The sequence below is a fragment of the Protopterus annectens genome, chromosome 12.part0 (genome assembly GCF_019279795.1).
Source record: "Protopterus annectens isolate FY-2018-M chromosome 12.part0, PAN1.0, whole genome shotgun sequence".
NCBI lineage: Eukaryota > Metazoa > Chordata > Ceratodontiformes > Protopteridae > Protopterus > Protopterus annectens.
Window position 1 is genome coordinate 92,883,112 of NC_056746.1, and position 25,598 is coordinate 92,908,709.

Consider the following 25,598-nt stretch of genomic DNA (forward strand, 5'->3'; position numbering starts at 1 on the left):
TAAATAGCAAAAATATGGGAGCTAAAGACTTTCTTGAGGTATAAGGGCATAGACAAACTTGTAGGGGTAATATGCCAGGAAGATTCACAACACACAAAATGGCAAGGGACCCAAATGGGGTGCTGTAAAGAGGTTTCAGGAATGCAGGGAAAAAATGGGACCAATAGGGGCATCACTTGGCAGAATGAGATGTGTAGCTGCTGTCCCTGGTAGTGTGCTCTCTTACAATATGATTAGAAGCCAGAGACAATAATTACAGGTTGTGAAACCCCAGGTATAACATACTTGGTTTAAAAAGGTGAATCATATTCCTTTTAGTGTAGCTGGGTAGTCGCTCTTGAAGGGGGCTTGATTCAGTGATGAGAAAAGAAAGAAGGACTGGAGAAATAAAATGTAGGTACGATGAGGATAACAAATAAAATACAACACAGTTTGGTCAGTTCAGTGGAAAAGACCAGCATGCACCGTGTACGCTGAGGGAATTACTGTGCAATTGTAAACAACAGTTTGCAACACTTTGAAAAAAAAAAAACAGCTCTAATACAAACACAGTGTATTCTCTGAAATGTGATTATACTCTACAGTCTATAAAAAAGTCTCCATATTAAAATACAGTTAGAGCAGTATGTCTAACAAGGAGTTATAGCATTTACACACGGAGGTAGGTCGCTAAGAAACGTATCTAAATAAACAGAATACACAAAGCACCACATTTTCATGTTCTGGTTGTCATCAGGTGCTTTACATCTGTCTTTATTTTTACTAGGCAAACAAAAATATAAATGAAAAGAAATAGTTACAGTTTCTGGTGGAAGTCGACCCAAAATTTCAATCAGAGCTTTGTACATTTCCTCAGCAGTTCCTTCAAAGAACTTTCCACAGCCAGCAACAAATAATGTGTCACCTGCCAAAATACAATAGGAATGGTAGAATTACAAGGTATTTTGTCATTTTAATGTCTTCTGAAACAGTGTATACGATAGTGTACTACTATGGACATTATTTAAAAAATAAGTAATCTTCTAGAACTTTGGCATTCAGTTCTTAAATTTTACAATCAAGATACAATATGTCAAATCAACATTTTTAATCCAGTCTGAATAATTTATGTGGACTGACTGCAGAAATTATAGAAGAAGATTATATAATAAAACACGTGGAACCAGTATTATTCAGACTAAGGAAAATAATGCCATCCTGAGATCATTTAAACATCAATTCACACTTTACGGTTATCTCAAACGTTCACAGAAACACCGCACTTGAGTTTTATAAGTAGAGTGCTAGAATAAGATCTACTAGGCGGAAAACACAGAACGCTAACCACCTGTCATGTTGTTTTGCATGTACTTTTGTCAAATAATGATGTTTTTTTTTTCACTGGAGTGGAGTACAGTGGAGGGCTGGTAATTTGCCCCTTACTTACTGTATTGTGAACTCAGAACTGGTATATATAATTAGCCCTCCTGTAAAAAACATATTTAAAGTGTTTTTTTTTTTTTTTTGATCAGATGGTGATCGGCAAGTTCTGTTTAATCATTTGCCGTTCAACATTGTGATTTTTCGATTAAGGGCAATACACCTCTCCTCCTATACTCCTTTTTCAACCTAATAAACCAAGAATCTTTTGAGTACTTTTTTGTTAATCACATTCTGTCTTTACATTCTAATGATCCTGTTATACTAAGCTATCCAATAAAGTTGAAATGTGGTGACTACTCTTTTTCAGTATTACAAAATTAGGTCGAAAAACCTAGGCTAACTTTCCTGCTACACTAAGAGACTGTAAGCATTTATTCAAAGGCCAGTTTAAACATTACTGCTTTATATCAGATGACGCAATTGTATCATAGTTTCCTCCGATTACTGCCAATATTATCCCGTTATTCCCATCCATGTGAAGCAGAGTTCCTCCCTAACCCAATTCAAGTGCAACTTGGGCAATTGGATGGGAAACTGTAAATTCATCCCGGTTTGGCACCTATGTCTCTAATGGACACAGGTAACCTGTGAATGGTTCATCTCCCAGGCCCATGGTTACACTTACTAAGGGTATCAGAACTTGTCAGAGATTTGAGACGCATGGCTACGCTTAAAAAGGCACCTGTGGTCATTAGCCTAGTAAACACTTGTGAACCTATGGACCTATTATCTCCATAGCCCTAACACTACATATTCAAGGAAACATTTTACAAAAAGAAAGGGTTTAAGAAGATGCCTAATGATACTTAAATTTCTATAACTCTACATATTAACAACTGGGTAACTCCAGAATTTAATACATGGTTTAAACTCAGGAACAAGGCCTGGTCCCAATGGAAGTGATATAATCTCTGCTGAACCTAGCTATAAAGGAGAAAGCACAAGGCTATAGTCATTAAATTACAGCAAACACAATCTCTGACACCCCAAAACAATTCTGGAAACAGATAAACCATGTTATAGGCATCTTAACAAGATCAATTCTACTTCTCTGCCTCTTGTTAAAGAGAACAATAAGGACGCATCTCCCTACCGCAAATTATTAAAAGACTTTTTTACTCTATCTGTGACTCTGTTTTTGAATTTATCCCCACAAAAAACTTCATTGTACCAGGCTACCAAAACAAAAAGGACTACTTGCCTCCTTAGCTGATCTCAACATTTTACTTTCATTAAGTAAAGAAAAATGAAACTGACAAATTCTTAAAACTAAGTCCCATAAGACACCCCTCAGTAGCTAACAATTATTAATTTAGTTCCCCCTGCCTTTGTTCAGACCACCTTATAGACTTCTTCACCACATTTTCACTGATTACCTAACACAACATGTTATCACTTTCAATTGGATGTCTGCAATAGTAAAGCCTCTATCAAAATACAAAATTAAAAAAGAAAGAAAAACTACCATCACAAACTTTAATTCAATCTCAATGTCTCCAACTTTAGGAAAAATGTTATGGAAACTAGTCTATTCAACTGTCCTGTTTTATCCAACAAACCTGTCACCTTTCCAGATATCAGCGCAGCTTTTGGAATGGGAGAAGTACTTTGTTATACGGACTCTTTTCCATGGAAACCTGAGCAGTGCAATATTTTTGTACTTTATCAAAGCATTAGATCGGGTGTTGGACAGTATAGTCTTAATTCCCCCATAGCAACAGATACCAGAGCTTTAGATCAGGTGGAGGACAGTATAGTCTTAATTCCCCCATAGCAACAGATACCAGAGCATTAGATCGGGTGGAGGACAGTATAGTCTTAATTCCCCCATAGCAACAGATACCAGAGCATTAGATCGGGTGGAGGACAGTATAGTCTTAACTCCCCCATAGCAACAGATACCAGAGCATTAGATCGGGTGGAGAACAGTATAGTCTTAACTCCCCCATAACAACAGATACCAGAGCTTTAGATCGGGTCGAGGACAGTATAGTCTTAACTCCCCCATAGCAACAGATACCAGAGCATTAGATCGGGTGGAGGACAGTTTAGTCTTAATTCCCCCATAGCAGCAGATACCAGAGCTTTAGATCGGGTCGAGGACAGTATAGTCTTAATTCCCCAAAGCAACAAAAATTAGTGCCAAAACAGTAGGCTGATTTAAAAATGCTCTAACAGAAACTTTCAAGTCAAAGGACCCTCTTAAACTAAGCTGCCTAACAAATGGACTTCTCAAGTACCTGTCCTCTCCAAATTAACCTTTTCTCTCCACCTTTCTGATAGCTTTATAAGGCCATAATGTGGTTATTTAAAAATTAGACCTTTACCCTTCAAAAATTAAAAAAAAAAAATACCACAACAGGATCTTGTCTACCTTCGCACGTAGTTAAATCACATTTATCATATTACTAAGTGATGAAAGAAAAAAGCTAAGGAGATAAAATAATGCTGTCTGGGACCCAAGAAAAGCTAGCCTATATGACCCCCCTCAAAAAAAGGGAAACTCCAAACCAATAGCATGAACACTATCCTGACCACTAAGTCATTAATGGATATGGTGATATCCACCATTAAGCTTTTCATATCACACAGAAATGCCAAAAGTAAAAATAACTTGCCCTTCCAGACTGGGAAAATCTCTCACATACTGAGTCCAGAAAGTAGAGACCAGTTAAAACAGAAGTACTTAAAATATGCACATCTTGAATACAGCTTCCCCCAGTTGCTGCAGTCTCATAGAATAAAAAAGGTTTTCCACACAGAAGTAACAAAATATATCAGCTCATAACTTTTGCACCTCCTAGGGAACACTAGTGTCAGATCTAAAAAAAAGGCTTCCTACGCAACAGAAAGTAGACTTGGTCCTAGACTCTCTTCTTCTTTAAGAACTGCTTAAATTATATCTTTTTCCTTTTTACAAAGGCAGGAACTCAATACGGCACTCTCAAAACAAGTTTATATCAGTCTCACCAAATGTGTTATCTTTTTGTAACCCCACACAAAAAACTGTCTGAAGTGAGCATGGATTTTCAGCACTGGCCATCAGTACTGAACCAAACAAAAAATATTTAAAAATGCCAAATACAAATGCCTGTGGAATAATATATCCTCATAACTTCTACAGCTCTATTTCCAGATTGGCTATGTCAAAATGCAGCCGAGCAGCAGTAATCACACACATGTAGAACTTAATTCTCCCAGCATCTTCAGTTTCTCTCTCTCTCTCTCTCTCCTGTCTTCCAGGTATGGAACCTAAATTACAGAATGAAGTACTCCACAAATAGTGGGGATTTTCTCAAGCCTAAAATGTGAACTCAGTTGTCTTTCTCACATGAATAATTATTATAATGTGGAATACAATTCAAGTTAGGCTACTATTACACCTACAATATGCTGTATGTAATCTATCTATCACACAATGCATTTTAGATATTATTTACTATGTTGGAACTGTACTGCAAATACTTTATGGTATTGCGTTTCTATCACGTTATCAAAAGATGAAAATAGCGAACACTATTTCATCGAACCTAAAATATCTAAACCACATAATATCGAACATTAAAAACAGCAAATTTTTTCCTTGGGAAAGAATTCGCTATTCCAAAACACATACAACACAAGCACACCTAAAAAACATCAATACACACACACACATACACTTATAATCCTACAACTAACCCTACACTAAACTATACATACACTACTATCTATCCACTTACCTTAACCCAAACCCTAACCCTAAGGTCCGTCACTATCGCACACTCACCTAACCCGCGCCCTAACCCTAACTCACTTAACCCACCCTTAAACGTAATTCACCTAACCCACGCCCTAACCGTAACTCATCTAACCCGCACCCTAACCCTAACTCACCTAACCCATGCCCTAATCCTAACAACAACACAATCGCACACTTACCTGAACCCAACCCGTAAATCTCCACCACAGTGCTGAAAATAGCAAAGCCACAGAACCGCCAGCAATTCTTTCCCTAGGAAAGAATTCGGTGTTCTGCAGCTTCGCTATTTTTAGCGTTCGATTAAAACGGGTCGATATTAAAACATTCGAAGTTTTAAAACTTCGATGTTCTGATATAGACCCATGGTATTTACTTGTTTGGTGTGCAACCTATTTTGGCTGTAATTATATGTTGCATGCATTTGTACTCAAAAGCAGAGTGTATGAAAAGGATCTTTTACTCCAGTTAATAATTTATTTGCTTGCCTGCTTGTTTGTATTTATGTATAAGTGTATGTTAATTTATCAAAATGAAAACGCATTGATACTGAAGTGTTTAATGCTAGCATTTTGAAAATCAACATACAAAAATAAAAAGATTTAAAAAACTGGCCACAAAAGGAAACAGTTTTCTTTTGCAGTTTGATCACCAAAACCCCAACACACATTCAAACATGATTTGTCTGAATAGTGGTAGTGTTACACAAAGGGTTTTTCAAAGGTAAGGTGCAAGGGTACGGACAGGGTTATGGTTGGCAGGCATTAATAAGGTAGCCAATGAGGGGTACGCCTCCCAGCACCACCTGGTAATACCTGCTAACCATAACCCTGCATCTTACCTTTGAAAACCATTCTCTAAAACTACCACTAAACAATACAGATTGGGGACACATACATGAATGCACAAGCGTTACTCTAAACCTATCCCCTTATTTACCCATTACTCTAACCTGCTTACACACCCACCCTCTAATGCTAAAACTTTCAAAATATCTGAAAGTTTCAACGTTATTTTCCCATTATTTACCATAAAATTTCAATGAACAGAACATTCTGTGACATTTCACAGTCATTAAACTTTGCTGACAACATATACATATATACACACACTCACACACATATATATATATATATATATATATATATATACACACACACATATATATATATATATATATATATATATATTATATACATATATATTTTTTTAAAGTGCATCATGCATACTTAAATATGCGTACATACATATAGGTTGCCTACAAGCTGTTGAACGGCAACTTGTTAAACCTGGAAAGCTGCCGGCAAAGCAATAGAATGTACCAGGAGGTGTACTGCGCAGGATCATGGTACAGTGGAGATTGGAGAATCTGCCGTTTCCCCACTATAGTGTGATCGCACAGTTGGTATATATCATTAGCAGGGGGAGTGGGGGTGCAAGGGGCTTGCTCCTCCAGCAAAAATGAAAGATTTGTTCTTTTGTTTTGACTTTTTTGATCATCTGCTGATCACTAATTTGTGCTCGATCAGTTTCTATTTAATAGATTAAAGTTTTGATGAATTGTTAGATTTTCATATCAATCTATATACACACACACACACACACTATATATATATATATATATATATATATATATATATATATATATATATATATATCTATATATATATATATGCATGTTTTTGTATATGTATATATGAGTGCATTATAGATTCAATAGTGAACATTAGGCTAACTGTCCGGAAGGGCCATTTAAAGCCTAGCCAATAACCTGAGGTCAGTAATGTTTTAACTCCCCCATAACAACAGATACCAGAGCTTTAGATCGGGTCGAGGACAGTATAGTCTTAACTCCCTCATAGTAACAGATACCAGAGCATTAGATTGGATGGAGGACAATATAGTCTTAACTCCCCCATAACAACAGATACCAGAGCTTTAGATCGGGTCGAGGACAGTATAGTCTTAACTCCCCCATAGCAACAGATACCAGAGCATTAGATCGGGTGGAGGACAATATAGTCTTAACTCCCCCAAAGTAAAAGGAATTAGTGCCAAAACAGTAGGCTGATGTAAAAATGCTCTACCAGAAACTTTCAAGTCAAATGACCCTCTTAAACTAAGCTGCCTAACAAATAGACTTCTCAAGTACCTGTCCTCTCCAAACTAACTTTTTCTCTCCATCTTTCTGATAGCTTTATAAGGACATAATGTGGTTATTTAAAATTAGACCTTTACCCTTCAAAAATTAAAAAAAAAATACCACAACAGGATCTTGTCTACCTTCGCACATAGTTAAATCACATTCATCATATTACTAAGTGATGAAAGAAAAAAGCTAAGGAGATAAAATGATGCTGTCTGGGACCCAAGAAAAGCTAGCCTATATGACCCCCCCCCCTCAAAAAAAGGGAAACTCCAAACCAATATCATGAACACTATCCTGACCACTAAGTCATTAATGGATATGGTGATATCCACCATTAAGCTTTTCATATCACACAGAAATGCCAAAAGTAAAAATAACTTGCCCTTCCAGACTAGGAAAATCTCTCACATACTGAGTCCAGAAAGTAGAGACCAGTTAAAACAGAAGTACTTAAAATACGCACAGCTTGAATACAGCTTCCCCCAGTTGCTGCAGTCTCATAGAATAAAAAAGGTTTTCCACACAGAAGTAACAAAATATATCACCTCATAACTTTTGCACCTCCTAGGGAACACTAGTGTCAGATCTAAAAAAAAGGCTTCCTACACAATAGAAAGTAGACTTGGTCCTTGGCTCTCTTCTTCTTTATGAACTGCTTAAATTATATCTTTTTCCTTTTTACAAGCAGGAACTCAATACGGCACTCTCAAAACAAGTTTATATCAGTCTCACCAAAAGTCTTATCTTTTTGTAACCCCACACAAAAAACTGTCTGAAGTGAGCAGGGATTTTCAGCACTGGCCATCAGTACTGATCCAAACAAAAAATATTTAAAAATGCCAAATACAAATGCCTGTGGAATACTATTGGCTATGTCAAAACTCAGCCGAGCAGCAGTAATCACACGCATGTAGAACTTAATTCTCCCAGCATTCATTCTCTCTCTCTCTCTCTGTCATATACATATGTATATATGCATGTACAGTATATACAGCAACACTTAAATATATTGGCTTTCTGTATAGTCAACAGTTGTTTAGTCAACACAGTCTGATCAACAAAGCAGCAGATTGTCATTTGTGTGACATCACTACATTACTGGAGTTGGACAATATGCCCTTTCACTGGTATTCTGCAATCTCAGAACTGGAATATATAATTAGCAGGGATGTGGGGGTGCTAGGTAGCTTGTCCCCTTGCAAAAAATATAAATTTCTAGTTGCATATTCCGAGGTAATGCCTTGGAGCATGCACAATTCACTGTCAATTTTTTCTTTTTGTGTTGACATTAGTGACTTTGACATTTGGATGTTTAGATATTTTTAAGTACATGCCCTATATAATATACATACATCTCATATATATAAATATATTTTATATATATATATATATATATATATATATATATATATATATATATATATATATATATACACACATGTATATATATATATATATATATATATATATATATATATATATATATTTTTTTTTTAAGTGTATCATGCATACATAAATATGCGTACATACATATAGGTTGCCTACAAGCTGTTGAACGGCAGCTTGTTAAACCTGGAAAGCTGCCGGCACAGCCAATAGAATGTACCAGGAGGTGTACTGAGCAGGATCATGCTACACTGGAGATTGGAGAATCTGCCGTTTCCCCACTATAATGTGATTGCACAATTGGTATATATCATTAGCAGGGGGAGTGGGGGTGCAAGGGGCTTGCTCCTCCAGCAAAAATGAAAGACTTGTTCTTTTGTTTTGACTTTTTTGATCATCTGCTGATCACTAATTTGTGCTCGATCAGTTTCTATTTAATAGATTAAGGGTTTGATGAATTGTTAGATTTTCATATATATATATATATATATATATATATATATATATATATATACACACACATATATATATATATATATATATACACACACACACACACACACACACACACACACACACACACATATATATGTATGCCATGTGCATAAGTATATATGAATGCATTATAGATTCAATAGTGAACATTAGGCTAACTGTCCTGAAGGGCCATTTAAAGCCTAGCCAATAACCTGAGGTCAGAATCAAACCCTTTACATTGTGTCTACGAGGAGAATACCCTAACCATTATGTATTTGTGTACATTGAATACATGCATTGTCAATATGCTAAACACTGATGTATTTACATCAAAACTGCGTACAGTTGACAAGCAACTATGCAGGTGGCAAGAAATAGCCTTGGCAGATTGAAAAAAAAGGCATACAAACAAACAAAACATCATTTTTTATCGCCTGGTAATTATATATGCTAACTTCAAGACTGCACAAACATGGAGTAAGGGCATATTCCCCAGCCCTGGAAAATGTTCGCACTCAGACACTTGTCCATCACGAACAGTCACCTAAACACTTGTCAACCAAACACTCACTTGACCAATGGGATGGGATATATTTTTCTTTTCCTTTTTATGAGAATGTTTTCCCTAATCGTTTTGACATTTTGCTATGCTGCTTATGTTCTTTTGGGATCCTGGAATCCCTGTCTAAGCCTAAAAAATAAATTTTCACCAGGAAACAGCATATCTAATTTTGGCACTGTGACCCAAACACTCTTTATTGTTTCATCTCTACCCACTTACTTTCTCTGACTTGCCTAAACAATGTGGGTTTTAGAAGAAAATAGGTCTCTGAAGCCAGAGTGGGCTTCTAACACCTGGCTTTAGGCTCATAACTGTAATGTGTTAATTTGGAATCGTGGCAAATGTCAACTCTGTTCATCATCCCCTAGCTTTTACATAAGTTCGAGGCTGGAGTCAGCACAAGGCAGCCTAGGGGTTACCTATGGCCTAGTGCTGGTGGAAATTAACAACAATCTCTACAGATTCTCACCATGTCTCTTACATGTCACTGACTTTTCAGTGTACCCTGACTTTACCTAACACTTCTTCTCTGGATCTTAAATACAGACATATTCTAGGGTGAATCTTTGAAGATAAAGACACTAAATATTCCCAAACTTGGAATTCAGATATCAGTTTTCAGAAAATACATGGTAATGCAACTTAAGTTATTCCATCTACTGTGCACCTATATGAGACCAATCTACAAAAAACAAAATGCCCCTGATTTTAGGTCTTTGTCTCTGATTGCTTTGGGCTTAGCCCTCAATTGTTGATCTACGGGGATGAGAACTATATTACTCCCATCGGCAAAGGTTGTTAAATAATGTCAACCTTGTAAACAAATGCAGACTCATAATCAAGCAATAGCCTGACTTCAGAGTGGGTGTAGCACTCTCACCGCCCTACATACAGTTTCTAATCTTTTACTTTCAAGCACTCATTCTGGTCAGTTTATTGCTGTTTTTTCGTTAATTTCAAATAATGGTTTGAGTCTGCTGACCACCAAATTCTTAAGCAGAGTGCGTTTCCCTTAACCTTCATAGAAGGCATCATTAAATGACTTAACGAGTCCCTCTCCAAACAGACCTACATATTAAGACTAATTACACTTTCTGAATCTCGTACAGTATTAATACTGGAATACTCTGGGGACTGCCTAACACATGCCCTTCTTTATTTCTAAAGTAACTGCTGATCTCTATAATCTCTAAACTTTCTATAATAACATAAAATGGGTCTACTATGAATTAGGCCTGGTACTAACGCTACCAAATCTCTCTTGCATCATGATTTCTCTAAGATTTAGAATTAAATGAATGATAAGACCTTAAAAAAATAAAAATGAACAACCAAAATGATGTCATAGATGCCATCAAGCTAAATATGTGATCCATTTTCATCAACCGTTTAAACAAATGTTTCATTTCAGATATATAAGTGGAACGTTTGACTTTTTTCATGTATTCCTGGCATGCTCACTGTCATTCAAAAGGTTTACCTTCAACTCAAAGTACAAAACAAAACAAGATCTGCCATTTATTACAGCATCTAATTCGTAGTGGTGTCATTATGTCATTATGGTTCTTCAACATGATAATCTGACTCCACATCCCTTATATATATATATATATATATATATATATATATATATATATATATATATATATATATATACATACACACACACACACACATATATATATATATATATATATATATATATATATATATATATATATATATATATATATATATATATATATATATATATATATTCTTTTCTTTTTTTCCTCTCATTGGTCCAGCAACTGACTGCTTTTCTCAAAGTATTGTACACCTCCTGTTTCTGCTTTAAGGCACTGAGATTACTTTCATTCTCTTAGGCCTCAATAAAATCCTGCAGTTGCTATAAAGAGGCTTACATTCATCTGATTTTTGTTAAATAACACTGTGTCAGACCGTTCCTATTTTCTACTAGAACTTTCCCTACTACCTCAAAACAGCAGAGAACATTTTGAATTTTAAGATAAACATTTTACTCTAATTATTCTCCCTAGCAAAATGGAAATGCGATGGGGATAAAGATCGACTTCCGTTTCGTTGATCCCTCCAACACTGTCTGCATTTGACTCTCATCGATACTCTCTCGACTACACCATGGAGTCTTTTCTACAGGAACCATCATAGTGGTAGCACAACTTATATGTTGCTTTGGCCTTTCCTTTTGAATGTAACAGAATGACATTCCACTTGAATGTAAGAAAATTACTCCTATTTTGCTAATGTTACAAATGACAAATTCTACCACATCGCTGTGCAAGGTATAAACTTTGTCGTCACATCATATTATCTGTAGTTTTATTTCCTCTATATGAACAATCTGCTGAAACTAAATTAACTATATGCTATAGCCCTGGTTAGTATGGTGGATTTTGTTCTGCAAATATTTGCTTTTATTCATTATAACAGTTTCCTTTGACTTTCAGTTTCTTTTACATTCCATTTATTGTGTATTTTTATAGAGATCTTTAAGTTTGTATTTGTTTTCACTGCTTGCTGTTGTGTAATGTTTTACCTGGCATTACCTGCCTTTATATTGTAATACCACACTGTACTCCAGATTCTTTCCGTTCCTCTGTTTAGTTTTATATAATTTAAACTCACTATTATCTCTGTTGGTTTTGGGGCGGCCACAGTGGTGCAGCAGTTAGCGTTGCCGCCTCACAGCAAGAGGTTCTCCGGTTCGATCCTCGGCTGGGGTGCCTTCTGTGGCGGAGTCTGCATGTCCTCCCTGTGGTCGTGTGGGTTTCCTCCGGGTGCTCCGGTTTCCTCCCATATCCCAAAGACATGCTGTAGGTGGATTGGACACTCTAAATTGGCCCTAGGTGTGAGTGTATGCATGTGTGTGCCTTCTGTGGAAGGTTGGGTGCCGGGCTGGCAACTCAACACTGTAAAACTCCACTGCCAATCATGAGCGGACAGGTGATCCACTGTGGCAACCCCCTAACCGGGAAAAAGCCGAAAGAAGAAGAAGATTATCTCTGTTGGTTTTATAATTCTTGCCAAATGGACCTAGGACTTAGGACTAAACTTAACTTGGTTAGCAAAGTAAACATGTTTCACAGATAAAATATGATAAGAAACATCTGGATGGACACTCACCTGTAAAAACAGCTGGTGGCTCAGGGCTGTTTGCTTTGGTCACAAAATAACAGATGTGTCCCGATGTGTGACATGGTGTAAACAAACACTTCACGTTCAGAGAGCCAACCTAAATAAAGCAAACAAAACCGATACCAATCTGATTCAAGCCTCACTTGTACCAAATTACTTTCCATTCATATAAAAATACCATATAATAACAAAAGTACTTTGGTAAAAACATCCATAAATCTAATCACACCTCACAATGTTGTACAACATAAAAAATTAAATAAATAAAACCTATAAAAACTTTTAAAGGACTTTGTTCAGCAAATGACAGTATAAACAGCAAAGGAAAATGAATGCCTAGCACAGGTATCCAACAAATGATCTACTCCGATTTCAAATGATCTGCTCTGATTTTATGTGGAAAACTGGAAAGAACAAAGCCTTACCTGGCAGCAGTTCTACATTTTATTATTACTTTCTTTAATGAAGAAATTAATTCTAAACCAGTAAAGTACTCCTACTGTTACAAATCAAACTGCATGCCACATTTACAAGACCTAGTCTTAAACAGGAAAACCGTGAAGCATAAAGATATATAAACACCTGGCTCACAGCAGCAATCAATCAGTGGTCAGTGGTCAGAGCAGCAATAAAAGGAAGATGAAGAGAAACTAATGTCCTTACTTCATCAGTATGACCAAAAGGAATATCTCAGCCTCTGGTTTTAAGAAGAATGAAGACAGAAATTTAATTAAAAAGTATCAGTATCAAAGAGGTTCAGTAAAAGAATGATCACCTTTAGAAAACGTTGTTGTTTTCTACCTCATACTGAGTTCCCATTAATGAGCATACAAAATTGCTCAAGGAATTAGATATGCTTGTAATCTGGATCACCTGGATGTTTAATTCCCCAAAAGGAACCAAAGAATTCAACTATCTTAGTATCTTCTGCAGGAGAATATTATAAAGTGCTCTCTGCCAGGTACAATACTACAGAAAAAGTGTATGAGCTTAAAAAGTGGAACCCAACAAGGTATGACGGGAATGTCTTTAGGACATGATTAACTGTTTTCATTTCCAGGAAAGTTTCTATACATAGGCTAATGCCTATATACCTGAGGAAAGAAACTTACTAAATGAGAACTTGAAACAATGAAAGAAGAGTTGTCCCTCAGTTACTGGTCCATTAAAAAGGATGTAATGGGAGTAGAGAAAACATATTATAGTGAATGTAAGTTCTTTTTTATAGTGCTTAGAGATGTATTTCACAATCTCTTAAAATGTACATCCTAGTGTTAAACCTAAAGATTCAGCTCTGTTGCCTCCTTACAGACCATTTATAAACATTTTACATTATATTTACTTAATTTTATTTAAATAAAATAATTTATTTATATTATATATAAACATTAATATATTTTCTGATTTTCTTTTTGTTTCATGTGGAGCTTTTCTTCCTGGGCCTCCACTGAAAAAATGACGTGTACAGTCAGACATTCCCAGTAAACAAATGTAAAATAAATAATAAATAAATGAAATAATTTTAGATATTGTCTGTTTTCAACCTGGGTAGAAACTTATCCATGTGATAAAATAATGCACACAATGTGGCAAAGAATGTATTGCATGGATTTATATCAAGGTTTGGGGTAAATCATGCTATTAATTCTGAAAGGGCACACATATCACTGTTAGGATCATAAAGAATGTGTGTTGAACTTTTAAAGTAAATTTGCAACCTCGCTGTCCTCATCAACTCATCACTCTCAGTCCTGTAGCTTAATTGAGTGCATGAATCAGGCCAAAAAAAATAGACTGAAAAAGATATGTGAAGAGAGTGGTCTGAAGTGGCCTGAGGCATGACCTTTGGTTCACATGAGTATAAGACGGACTGTTAATGCAAAGAAAACACTCATTCCACATGAAATTTTTATGAGCCACCCCAAGAAAATGCCACTGGCTCCACCTGTCCAAAATGTGGAGTTTACATTAACTGATGACTCACTGTTAAACTACTGTTCAAACTTATTTCTATCTTACATACTTTGAACCAAACAACTTGTGAAGCCCTTCCCCCCCTTTCAGCTCAACCCTGCCATAATCTACAACCTTGAAATTGGGTTTCGGTTAAAAGTTTTTCAGTGAAAATCTGCCCTGGTGCCCAGGTGGAAGAGGCAGTGGATTGTTCTTCTTACAACCCATACTGCTGTTAGTTGTGATGGTCTACCAACTTTGATCCCACTGCAAGAAGACCTGCCTGGTATCCATGGAGACAAAGGGATGGTCCTGATGACATCACTCCTGATGATCCTGAGTCCTCCTCAAGCCAAGATGAAGGAAAACCTTTCTACAAGTACTACATCAATATGCAGCAAATCTTAACATCAGCAGTTGCTGGGTCAGTTCATTTGTGCCTGAACACTCTAGAAGAGGCATTCTTATGATTTTGGTTCCAGCTCTTCAAATGGATTTTGAACAGAGGTTGTCTGAGGAAAACCTAACTTGGCATAATGTTTCAGCTTTTTCTAAAAAGTAAATCTTCAGCCAGCAGTATCCACTCCAGGAAATACCAGCTATGCAAGGCAAAGGATAGTTTGTGTAGGCTATAGCAAATTGAATGTGACTTGACATAAGCATGTTTTAAAATAACTCAAACCACAGCCATGTACATAGCTGGGGACAAGATATATGTTGATGAATCATTATTAGATTTGTGGAGATTGTGCTTATCCCTGGCTCCCCATTAACTACTCCAGGTGCTGCTATGTAGGCTACATTACCCTAGCCATCTAGCATTTTAGATAATTCCATCAACTGGCTGATTAAAATAAAAGATTTATACACCTAGCTGAACAGGTACTGACTTTCTTTCTCCCTCATTATGGTATCTATAGAATTATAGCCAAACTAAATGCTTCATCACATGTATTGAATGAAGTGGCTAATGAAACTGCTCAATATATTCATACAGCTAACAAAGAAATCACTAAAATGAGGGCTGTGGTACTGCAAAACAGATTAGCCCTAGATATGATACTGGCTTCTAAACGAAGGTACTTCTCACTCTCAGGGAAACACTGTTGTTTTTGTATTTCTGATTTCCATGATCATGAAGGCCCCTCTTTATCCTGAATCAGTAATCAAGGAGCATCATCATCAATCCTCAACACTGACACCAGTGAGAGGTGGTCACTAAAAGCAGAAATGGATTTACACAGTATTTCAAATGCAACTCTGTGCATCAAGCACAATTTCCCCACTAGCATACAGGGAACATGCTCCACTGGGACTGGTCTCTCTGTCTCTCCAGATCCCTAACAAGACCCATCTTGGAGCAGAGTGTCCCAGTTCCAAGCATCTGACACACACACACTTAAAAATCTGATTTTTCACAAACACACACATACTTAAATAGCTGATTTTTACACACACACACACACACACACACACACACACACACACACACACACACACACACACACACACATCTGGGAATGACTGGCACAATTCACCAGCTGTGTTCCCTCTCTCCAGACTATACGCTAGAATGCTGCCACCAGCCAGATACTCTAAGGGTCTTACAAACATTAACCAATTATACTGTGTCAAATTAATACTGATATAAATGGTAGAATGTGACCAAAGCAGTAAGGCTCATCAAAGTGGCCACGGTGTCAATAAAATAAAATAACCACAAATACTCTCAAGTTGTTGAAAGTATTCACTAAGAGACCAGCCACAATGAAAAGGTATAAAATATTTAATAATGGATTATAAAATAGAAAACAAGAGAATACTTTTAGTTACAATAAACATCAGAGTTTCAGCCACAGGAAATACAAAAATAACACAGTTGGACAGAATCTCAAAGATGCAGAAAAAGAAATAAGACTAAACTAATCTCACTGAACTTCTACTAACTGAACTAGAGAGAGACTGTCCCTAGTTAACTCACTTAGTATCACAAAGCAAGATGTACTGCTGAGATGCTCACTTCAACAAGGCAAAAAGAAATACTACACAACTGAACTGTGATAACTAACATAGATGTTTTATATCCGATTCCAAAGAAAAAGAAAAACAAAAACAAACAACAAATTGCTGCTGCTGCCAGAGTTTCGCACTACAGCTGGTTATAAAATTACATCACATCTAGTCACTTGACTCTGGCACAATTCATATTCAGAACTTTGTTAAGATTCTGTTGCAACATTTTCAACATAAGCAACTTTTACAATCAATGTCAGTAAAATAACATGACATTATTAAAACATCAGCTAACCATGATGGTATATGCCACACATGCATTACTTCCCCTGGTACAGTTGGCAATAGCTCACAACGTCACATCTCCCCCCTTTGAAGACTCCAGATATTTTTTCAAATGACACTGAAAAAACATTGCTTGAGAGAAATGGGCCTGTCTGTGAACATATTAACCCATACCCTGTCTTGAGAGCCCATCTGAGTTGGCATTGCTGACCCCACTATGGTGATACACTCCTGTCATATGCCTGTAACCCTAGCCTCCAGCTTAATAACTTGGCATTTTGCTGCCTGGCAAGATGTAGCCATGTTAAGGAATTAAGCTTCTACAGTGCTCATACTAAGGTTAGACATTCTTTTTCTACAGCGGCATAACTTTCCTCCCTAGGTTGGAGTCTATGGCTGAGATATACAACTGAGTTCTCCTCTCCCCTCTGAGGAGCCCTGGCTAAGTACAGCCCTCACACCGTGGTTTGAAGCATCCACCTGCACAACAAATTATTTGCTGTAATCTGGACTGGCTAACACAGGGAGTACTCCCAAAGTCCCTTTAAGCTGCAGTCCACAGTACCTTATCTTCCCTTGTCAGGTCTGTGGGGCAAATATTTGTCCCACTATCTGATAAACTGGTCTGCAAATACCTGTATCATGGTCTTTAGTGTAGAGTTTAACCTCTCTACAAGACCATTAGTCTGGGGATGGTAGGGGGTAGTATTTAGGTGTTCAGCTCACAACGCTTCCACAGACAAGCCACCAGGTCTGATATAAAATTGTCAGTCAGTATTTCTCTCAAGAGTCCTACCCTGCTGAAAATCTCTAACAAAGCATTAGTCACCTTCTCTGCCTTGATGGAGAATAGAGCTGCTGTCTCAGTTTATCTGGTAGCATACTCTACTACCACCAGGATACACTTCTTCCCTGTGGAACTTGAGGTACTCAGAGTCCCCACAATATCCATACCTACCCTCTGAAATGGCACCTCAATCACAGGCAATGGCATCAATGGAGCTTTGCCATTGTTGCCTGCCATACCTACCTTTCGGCACTGCTCAGAGGTCCTACAGTATCCGGTTACAAACCTTGCAATCCCAGGACAATAAGAATTCTGCATGTTACGACTCTTGGTACACTTTATACCCATATGACTTGCAAAATAAATGTCACAGGCTATGGCTAGAAGTTCCAGACAGTAGACTTTGGGCACTACCAACTGTTATATTACCTCACCATCTAGCCTTCCCTCAGGGGTCCACTCTCTGTACAGTAACCCTTGGTTCCAGTATACAGACTACCCTTTTCCTTGAGCATCAAGTGCCTTCTTGGCTTCCTCCTTCAATCCTTGTAAGGTAGAGTCCAAGACTGTGCCTGTCTCAACTCTACTTTTGTGACATTTCCCAGCTCCCCTTCCATAGGAAGCCTAGTATCTTCTGACAACAGTGCCTCCCTGTCAGTCTGGGTACTACCACTCACCTCCGTCCTTGCAGTCACCTTGTCCATGGGAACATCATACCTACCAACAGCTGTGGTTCAGTTTCAGGATCATTGCTACAAGACAGCTTCCTCCCTGAAATAACCACATCATCATCCCCAGCTTCAGGCAGCATATTCTTTAATTAAAATGCATTGCTGAATAGTTTTATGAAAAAAGAAAAAAACAATGGTAATGATTTCTTCAAAACAAAGACACCCCAGAGCATGTGTTTGACAATTGTAATAAGCTGTTGTTGATAATCTACAAAACACTGCTTTATCAAAGGTGACACCTAAGAGAAAACATTTTAGTAAATTCAAGTTATTTTTATATTCTGTAATTTGGACTACTTGGAGATGTATTTCAGACATCTAACTTTAGCCTGAAATGTTACATATCTTTCCCTGTTGCTGTAACTGACAGCAAAGCGTCTGGTGTATTTTTCCTCTGTCTTATGCAAATTCTATAGCTGCACTACTAAATTAAATTAAGGTAGGAAATAGCTGTATGGACCATTAAAGACAGCACTAAGAAAACAACATAAAGAGGTCAAAGGGGCCTAAGCCATAACATATCCTGATGAAGTTTTCTCGTTCAGTTAGTATGACTGTAGGATGGCAACTGGAGTTCTAGATGTGACCGGACTCACCCTTCCTTATTTAGTAAAAGAACAATGATATACTTTTCACATGAACAGCATATGTGTTTATAAGATTCTGATTTGATAAAATTATATCATATCATGTGTGCCTCAGACTATACTTAATCTCTCTTAAAGTATAAAAAGGGCTGTTTTGCCAAAGTTCTGTCGGATCACGTTAGAAAAGTCTTGGATACACTGTCTGTTTGCCTTTGCATTATTTCTTTACTCAACAAGGAAAAGCTCATCACGCAGAAACAGAAAATTGTAAACATACTTTAAGAAACCATATTATTGAGAAGGTCCAGAAAATTTCCCCAGTAAAAGAAAAAAAAAACTCTGAGTGCCCATAGTGTTGTGTAAGGGTTTTATGTGAGACTTAACTAGAAGGAATTTATGACATATCCATGTACCATGTCCATAATTGCTGTGCCCAGAAAAAAAAAATTTGAAGACCCCTCTGTGGTGAATGAAATACTTAGGATTTATCCTTCTTGTGTTTGCTTATCTCATGGCAAAAACAACAGATGCCAGAGTGGCTACGTAAGAAGGAGAAAGGAACGGTGCAATGAATGAGACATGACTGAAAACAAGCTGATCAACCACAACATATCACAAACACAATCACCTAGCAAGTACACGTGCATCTCATAAACTGTGTTTTGCATGGGGGGGGGGGCTCTCTTGCAACTCTCATGTAAGTAGCTCTGTTGCCCTCCCCTGATCTTCACATCTTAAGGTCCTGAAGAAAGTTCAACTCTACACTTCATCTTGCACTTGAAGTAATATACTACAGGTAGTGACCTGCAACTTTACAAGTACCTTCTATCCTCCATTAAAAGTGTGGAATTTCTACCTAACAATGCTCAAAAGTGCTGTTGCTTTATAGTAGACACCACAATTCTAGATTACATTAAAGTGTTCAACATCATTCCACATTTGGGTATTTTTAATAAACTCTACCAGCTGAAGGTCAATTCCTATAAAACTCAATTGATAACAAACTGGCTCACAAACAGAACCTGGCAAATTAAGGAGGGGGCTCCATTTCCTGGAAAAGACCCATCACCAGCAGTGTACGCCGGGGTTCTGTCCTTGGGGTACTCCTCTGTGGTATTTACTTCTTCTCTGGCCAAACAACCCAACTAACAAAACATGAATAACCAAATGATGTTTCCCAGCCTCCAGAATGCAGTCTATCAGTTTACTTAAAGTTTACTTCCTACACTTCTAGCACCCCTTTCAGTTATTCTGTGCTGCGTTATTAGTGGTTTCCCCTTTCCGGCAAACCTTACACTTCCCTTACCTTGTGCCTTGCTTAATAGTAAACTTAGAAGCCTGGTGTTTGAAGTTCTATACTTGCTAGGTGAATACTTAATAGGCCCAAACTTAAATCAGATCATTATTTTTTTTTACACTATAAGATCATTAATTGTTTTACACTGGTCAGGGAATTCCCAGTTTTACTTATATCAGATCCAAGTCTACCAGAATCATTTTGTATCTTTTTCCTACCATGCCCTTCTTGTGTGTATAAGCTACACATCTTCCTTTTTGCTGTGTATTGTAATGTAACTATATATATGTGATGCTCTACCACTGGCAGCAGTAATCAAGGAGCCTCAATCCTCACAAATGGCAACAGTGGGGGACATACACTGGGAGGATGACAAGGTACACACACAGTATTTCCAGAAGCAGCTCTCTGCATCAAGTGCAATTTCCCTTACGGGCACACAGAGAACATAGTCAATCTGGATCTGGTTTTTCCCTCTATCTCCAGGCTCCCCACTAGCACAGCTATAGAGCTGAGATCTCAGCTGAGTGGTCAGGACAAGACCTCCAGCACCCTCTCTGTACAACCAGTGCTTTGTGTTCCTGCTGAAGTAGCTGATACACACATGCTTTGAGGTCTGTTTTACAAACACACACACACACACACACACACACACACACACACACATACACATGGGAAAGGCTGGCACAGGTTTACTAGCTATGCACCCTTCTGCCCAGACTACAAGACAGTTATCACTGCCACCAACCATCTCCTCATCAGCTACTTTAAGGCCCTTAACAAAGGGTGTCCAATCTTACTGTGCAATATTATTATCAATACAAATGGTAGTTTGATCAACAGCAAGGTTATTAGGAGTGGCGTACACAGTGTCAACAAATACATATGAAAGTAGTCTCAGAACTTAAATACCTCTAGATGGATCAGCCACAATGAAAGGTTTAAATATATTTAATAATAAATAATAAAAGAACAAGAAAATGCTCAGTGCATAATTACAGAGGCATTGACAGGAAATATTTAAAACAACATTGCAGGACAGTCTCCAATAAAAAAGAAAAACATCTAAATTAAGCTCTGCTATATTCCTGACTACACCTAAGAGAATTATACTGTTCTCCAGACTTACTTATTCAGCATGGCAAATGTGTGTTGAATGGGTCTTCTGGTCAGGTCCAAGACAGACTACATAATGTTGTCTCTCTCAGAGAGTTCTAAAATTAATATCTCAAATATTACTGCTGAGACAACTTGCAGAATGGCATCATTTCATGTCATCTGACTCTATCCCAATTAAATCAAAAGGTGCTTCAACAAAGTTAGTTTAAGGGTGTGCATACTTATGCAACCAGCTTATTGTACATTTTTTCATTTTTTATATTTTTTCTCCTAACAGATTTGTTTTTCAATTGAATTGTACAGGTTATAGGTCACATTAAAGGTGAGAAAAGTTTTGAAATGATTTATTATGGTCTCATTTTTTATATGGTACATTTGGTTCCTTTAGGTTGTGGGGCAAGTATCTGTTTGCCCATTAAGTATTCAGCGAATCGTGGAAATGCTCGCTGAATACTTGTCGATGTTTAGGTGTTCGCTGTTATGGTGTTTTGAACTCGTAATATAGACTCGTATAAAACAGTGATGAGATCAGTGCTGCTGTATGGCACAAAAACCCGGGCAGTGAAGGCAGATCAGCTGAGGATGTTTGCAGTGATGGCGATGAAGTTCCTCAGACAGACAATAGGATACACAATGTGGGATGGATGAAGAAATGAGGACATGAGAGCAGAATCCAAAATAGCCATAATTGCAGTGAAGGTCAAGGAAAACAGATTACAGTAGTTTAGCCATATGTACCAGAAAGGAAAAGATAGTCTGGTATAGCAGATTTGAGAAAGGTAGAAAAAAATGAACTGAAACCAAACCAGCATCAAAAACAAGAAACACTTGAAAAATTCCACAGAACACAATTAGACACTCCACCAAAATAATGTAAATTAAGTGCATTTGTTCTTTTATTAAGAACTTTCACTGAACAAATAAGCACATAAACATGCCCACTTAAATACCAACCATGTACTGACATCACTTCTGGTTTCAATTAACAAATACTTCCCACCATGTTTCATTAAAATTTAAAAACCTACATTTTTAACATACATCATCAAACTGTGCTGACCTTACAATATTATATATTATAATTAAACACTTATAAAAATACAAATCCACATCTAAAACTTTCAATTCAAGTTAGTAACTAAAAATGTTTATATTTTAAATAAGTTTTGACAGATATTTTATCATTAACACCTGGGGCTATCTCTGCCCTTAAAAAGAACTGCATTTTAATTCCAAAAATTCTAAATAACTGTTAATTGTCCCTACAAACTTCCTCTTATCAACTTGTTCAACATAAAAAAGAAACTTCCTAAAATCCTTACATTGTAAAACATGCCTGGCTAAAGCATTTGTGCTGTCTTTCTTTTGATAGCCAACAAATGCTCCCTCACCCTGTCTGCTAATCTCCGAATGGTCTTACCTATGTAAAAATGATCACAATGTGAACAGACAGACAGATAGTAGATGCCTGAGGGATTTGGACCAAAAGTGACTGGTATTTGGAAATGTTCATAATTCCTTCCACCTTGACTACAGCCCCAGCTCCAGCTGAAGAAAAGCAACCACAAAGTATGATACTGCCACCACCTGCTTCACAGTGGAGATGGTGTTCGTTTGGTGATCTAAAGTGTTGTTTTTGTGCCAAACATACCTTTTGGAATTGTGGCCAAAAAGTTCATCCTTGGTCTCATCAGATCATAACACATTTTCCCACATGCTTTTGGGAGACCTGATGTATTATTTTGCAAATTTTAGCCGGGCCTGGATGTTTTTCTGTGTAAGAAAAGGCTTCCAACTTGCAACCCTACCCCATAGTCCAGACATATGGAGAATACGGGAGATTGTTGTCACATGTAGTACACAACCAGTACTTGCCAGAAATTCCTGCAGCTCTTTCAGTGTTGCTGTAGGTCTCGCCTCCCTGACCAGTTTCCGTCTTGTCTTTTCATCAATTTTGGTGGGGCATCCAGTTCTTTGTAACGTTACTGTTGTCCCATATTTTCTCCACTTTTTGATGGCTGTCTTCACTGTGTTCCATGGTATATCCAATGCTTCAGAAATTTTTTTGTACCCTTCTCCTAATTGATACCTTTCAACAATGAAATCCCTTTCATGCTTTGTAAGCTCTCTGTGAACCATGGCTTTTGCGGTAGCATGCAACTGAGTAAATGTCAGGAAAATCCTACTAGGACAGCTGAACTTTGTTTGGGGTTAATCCGTCTCTTTAATTGATGGCAGGTGTGTACCCAAGAAGACTGAATGCTGTAATTAAATCAAAAGGTGCTTCAACAAAGTATTAGTTTAAGGGTAAACACACACAAAAAAGTATTAGTTTAAGGGTGTGCATACTTATGCAACCAGTGTATTGTACGTTTTTTATTTTTTATATTTTTTCCCCTAACAGATTTGTTTGTTTTTCAAATGAGTTGACAGGTTATAGGTTACATTAAAGGTGGGAAAAGTTTTGAAATGATTTATTGTGGTCTCATTTTTTATAGCACAAAAACCTGGCATTTTAATAGGGGTGTGTAAACTTTTTATATCCACTGTACCTAAGGTGGGAATAACTCTTTAACTGTTTCAATGCACTAGCTTATGTTTTAGTAAAATGTCCTCTCTTTGTTACCTCTCCCACCTCTTTTTGATTTTCTAAACTCATAAAGCTCACTTTCATACACTGATGAAAAAACATTTAAAGTGCTGACCAAAGTGGGGTTAACATTAAAGATTTCTTAAAATCTACCTTCTCCACATTAGGGATGTTATGATAAATATATTTTATATTCAATTTCCTAACAAATAATTAAAAATCTAGAATAGTATTAGTAGTGGTAGCCCTAAAAGCTGGCAAAAAGGTAAAGCCCTTTTCCGAACATCTAACTGCACTTCTGAAAAGATTTTGTTTGCTTAAATTAAACACACACCATTCATCTGTCGATGGCCTTTGTTTTTGCCCTTCCTCTTTGTTGTTGCCACTAAACCCTCCTGGTTCAGAGGCGGACTGCTTAGTTCTGTAACTTGTGACAAAAAAGGGGATATACCTTCACTACAACTGCTAGACTCACTAGAAATGGTTTCTCTAACCACTGAAACATTAGGAGGGCCCAGTACCCCTAAACCACTGCTTCTGGAAATGAATCCAACCTATTTAGTTACCAGCATTTTTCTTGTTACTATATCTCTTGTTATTACCCACAAAATTACTTACAATTTTCTTCATTTTAGACAAAAAAGCCTGTCCTTGTTGGTAAGCTTATCTCTAACCATTTTTTTTCTTTTTCTTATGAATAATACTTTCAACATGTCTTTCAATCTTATTATTCAAATTCTGATACAGATGCCGAAACATATGTAAAGAAGGATGCTTATTAATAATAGAATCGAGTCCTCTAATTTCCTCCTTTAACATCCTAATTTTTTTCATTATTCCAACTAATTAATAATTGCAATACTTCCAAACTAGTCTTATTGTACAAGTCTCTGATTTTCAGAAAAATGCTGTCATTATAATTTACACCATTTGGGAAAGTGTATACTCTCAGACCCAAAGGAACAATCTTTAACTCTTTTCTCAAGTTCAAAAAATGTGGTTTTAAAGTGTGGAATATTTGTCTCTTTATGCAACACGTACCTAGAAGGCCACGTTGACTGATTAACTTCAGCAAACAGATTCTTATCTCCTGCTTCCAAATGTTCAATTATCGGCCGATTAGTTGTGAATACTTCATCACCAGCAATAGTTCCATTGTCTGAAGATGAACCATCGGACCTTTTTCAAGTCACCTACAGGGCTCTGAAACTCCCTTGAACTTGTAACATAACTGTCTGTGCCTTGTTGATGACATCTTTCAGATTACGTGTCAGCAGGGACAGATCTTCTGGGGTCAGATGAACAGTCATGTCTAAACAGCTGTAGTCTTCAGTTGTCATGGCAA

At 37.1% G+C, this 25,598-nt stretch overlaps 1 protein-coding gene across 1 annotated transcript in view; it reads right to left on the bottom strand.

Annotated features, from left to right (window-relative positions):
• HAGH (hydroxyacylglutathione hydrolase) overlaps positions 1 to 25,598 on the bottom strand; it is a 135,046-nt gene that overhangs the window by 82,204 nt on the left and 27,244 nt on the right. The window contains exons 5-6 of the mRNA XM_044089104.1: positions 12,880 to 12,988; positions 801 to 904 (exon numbers count right to left, since the gene is read on the bottom strand). Of these exons, the coding sequence (XP_043945039.1) occupies positions 801 to 904; positions 12,880 to 12,988 (213 nt within the window). The remainder of the gene's footprint in view (positions 1 to 800; positions 905 to 12,879; positions 12,989 to 25,598) is intronic.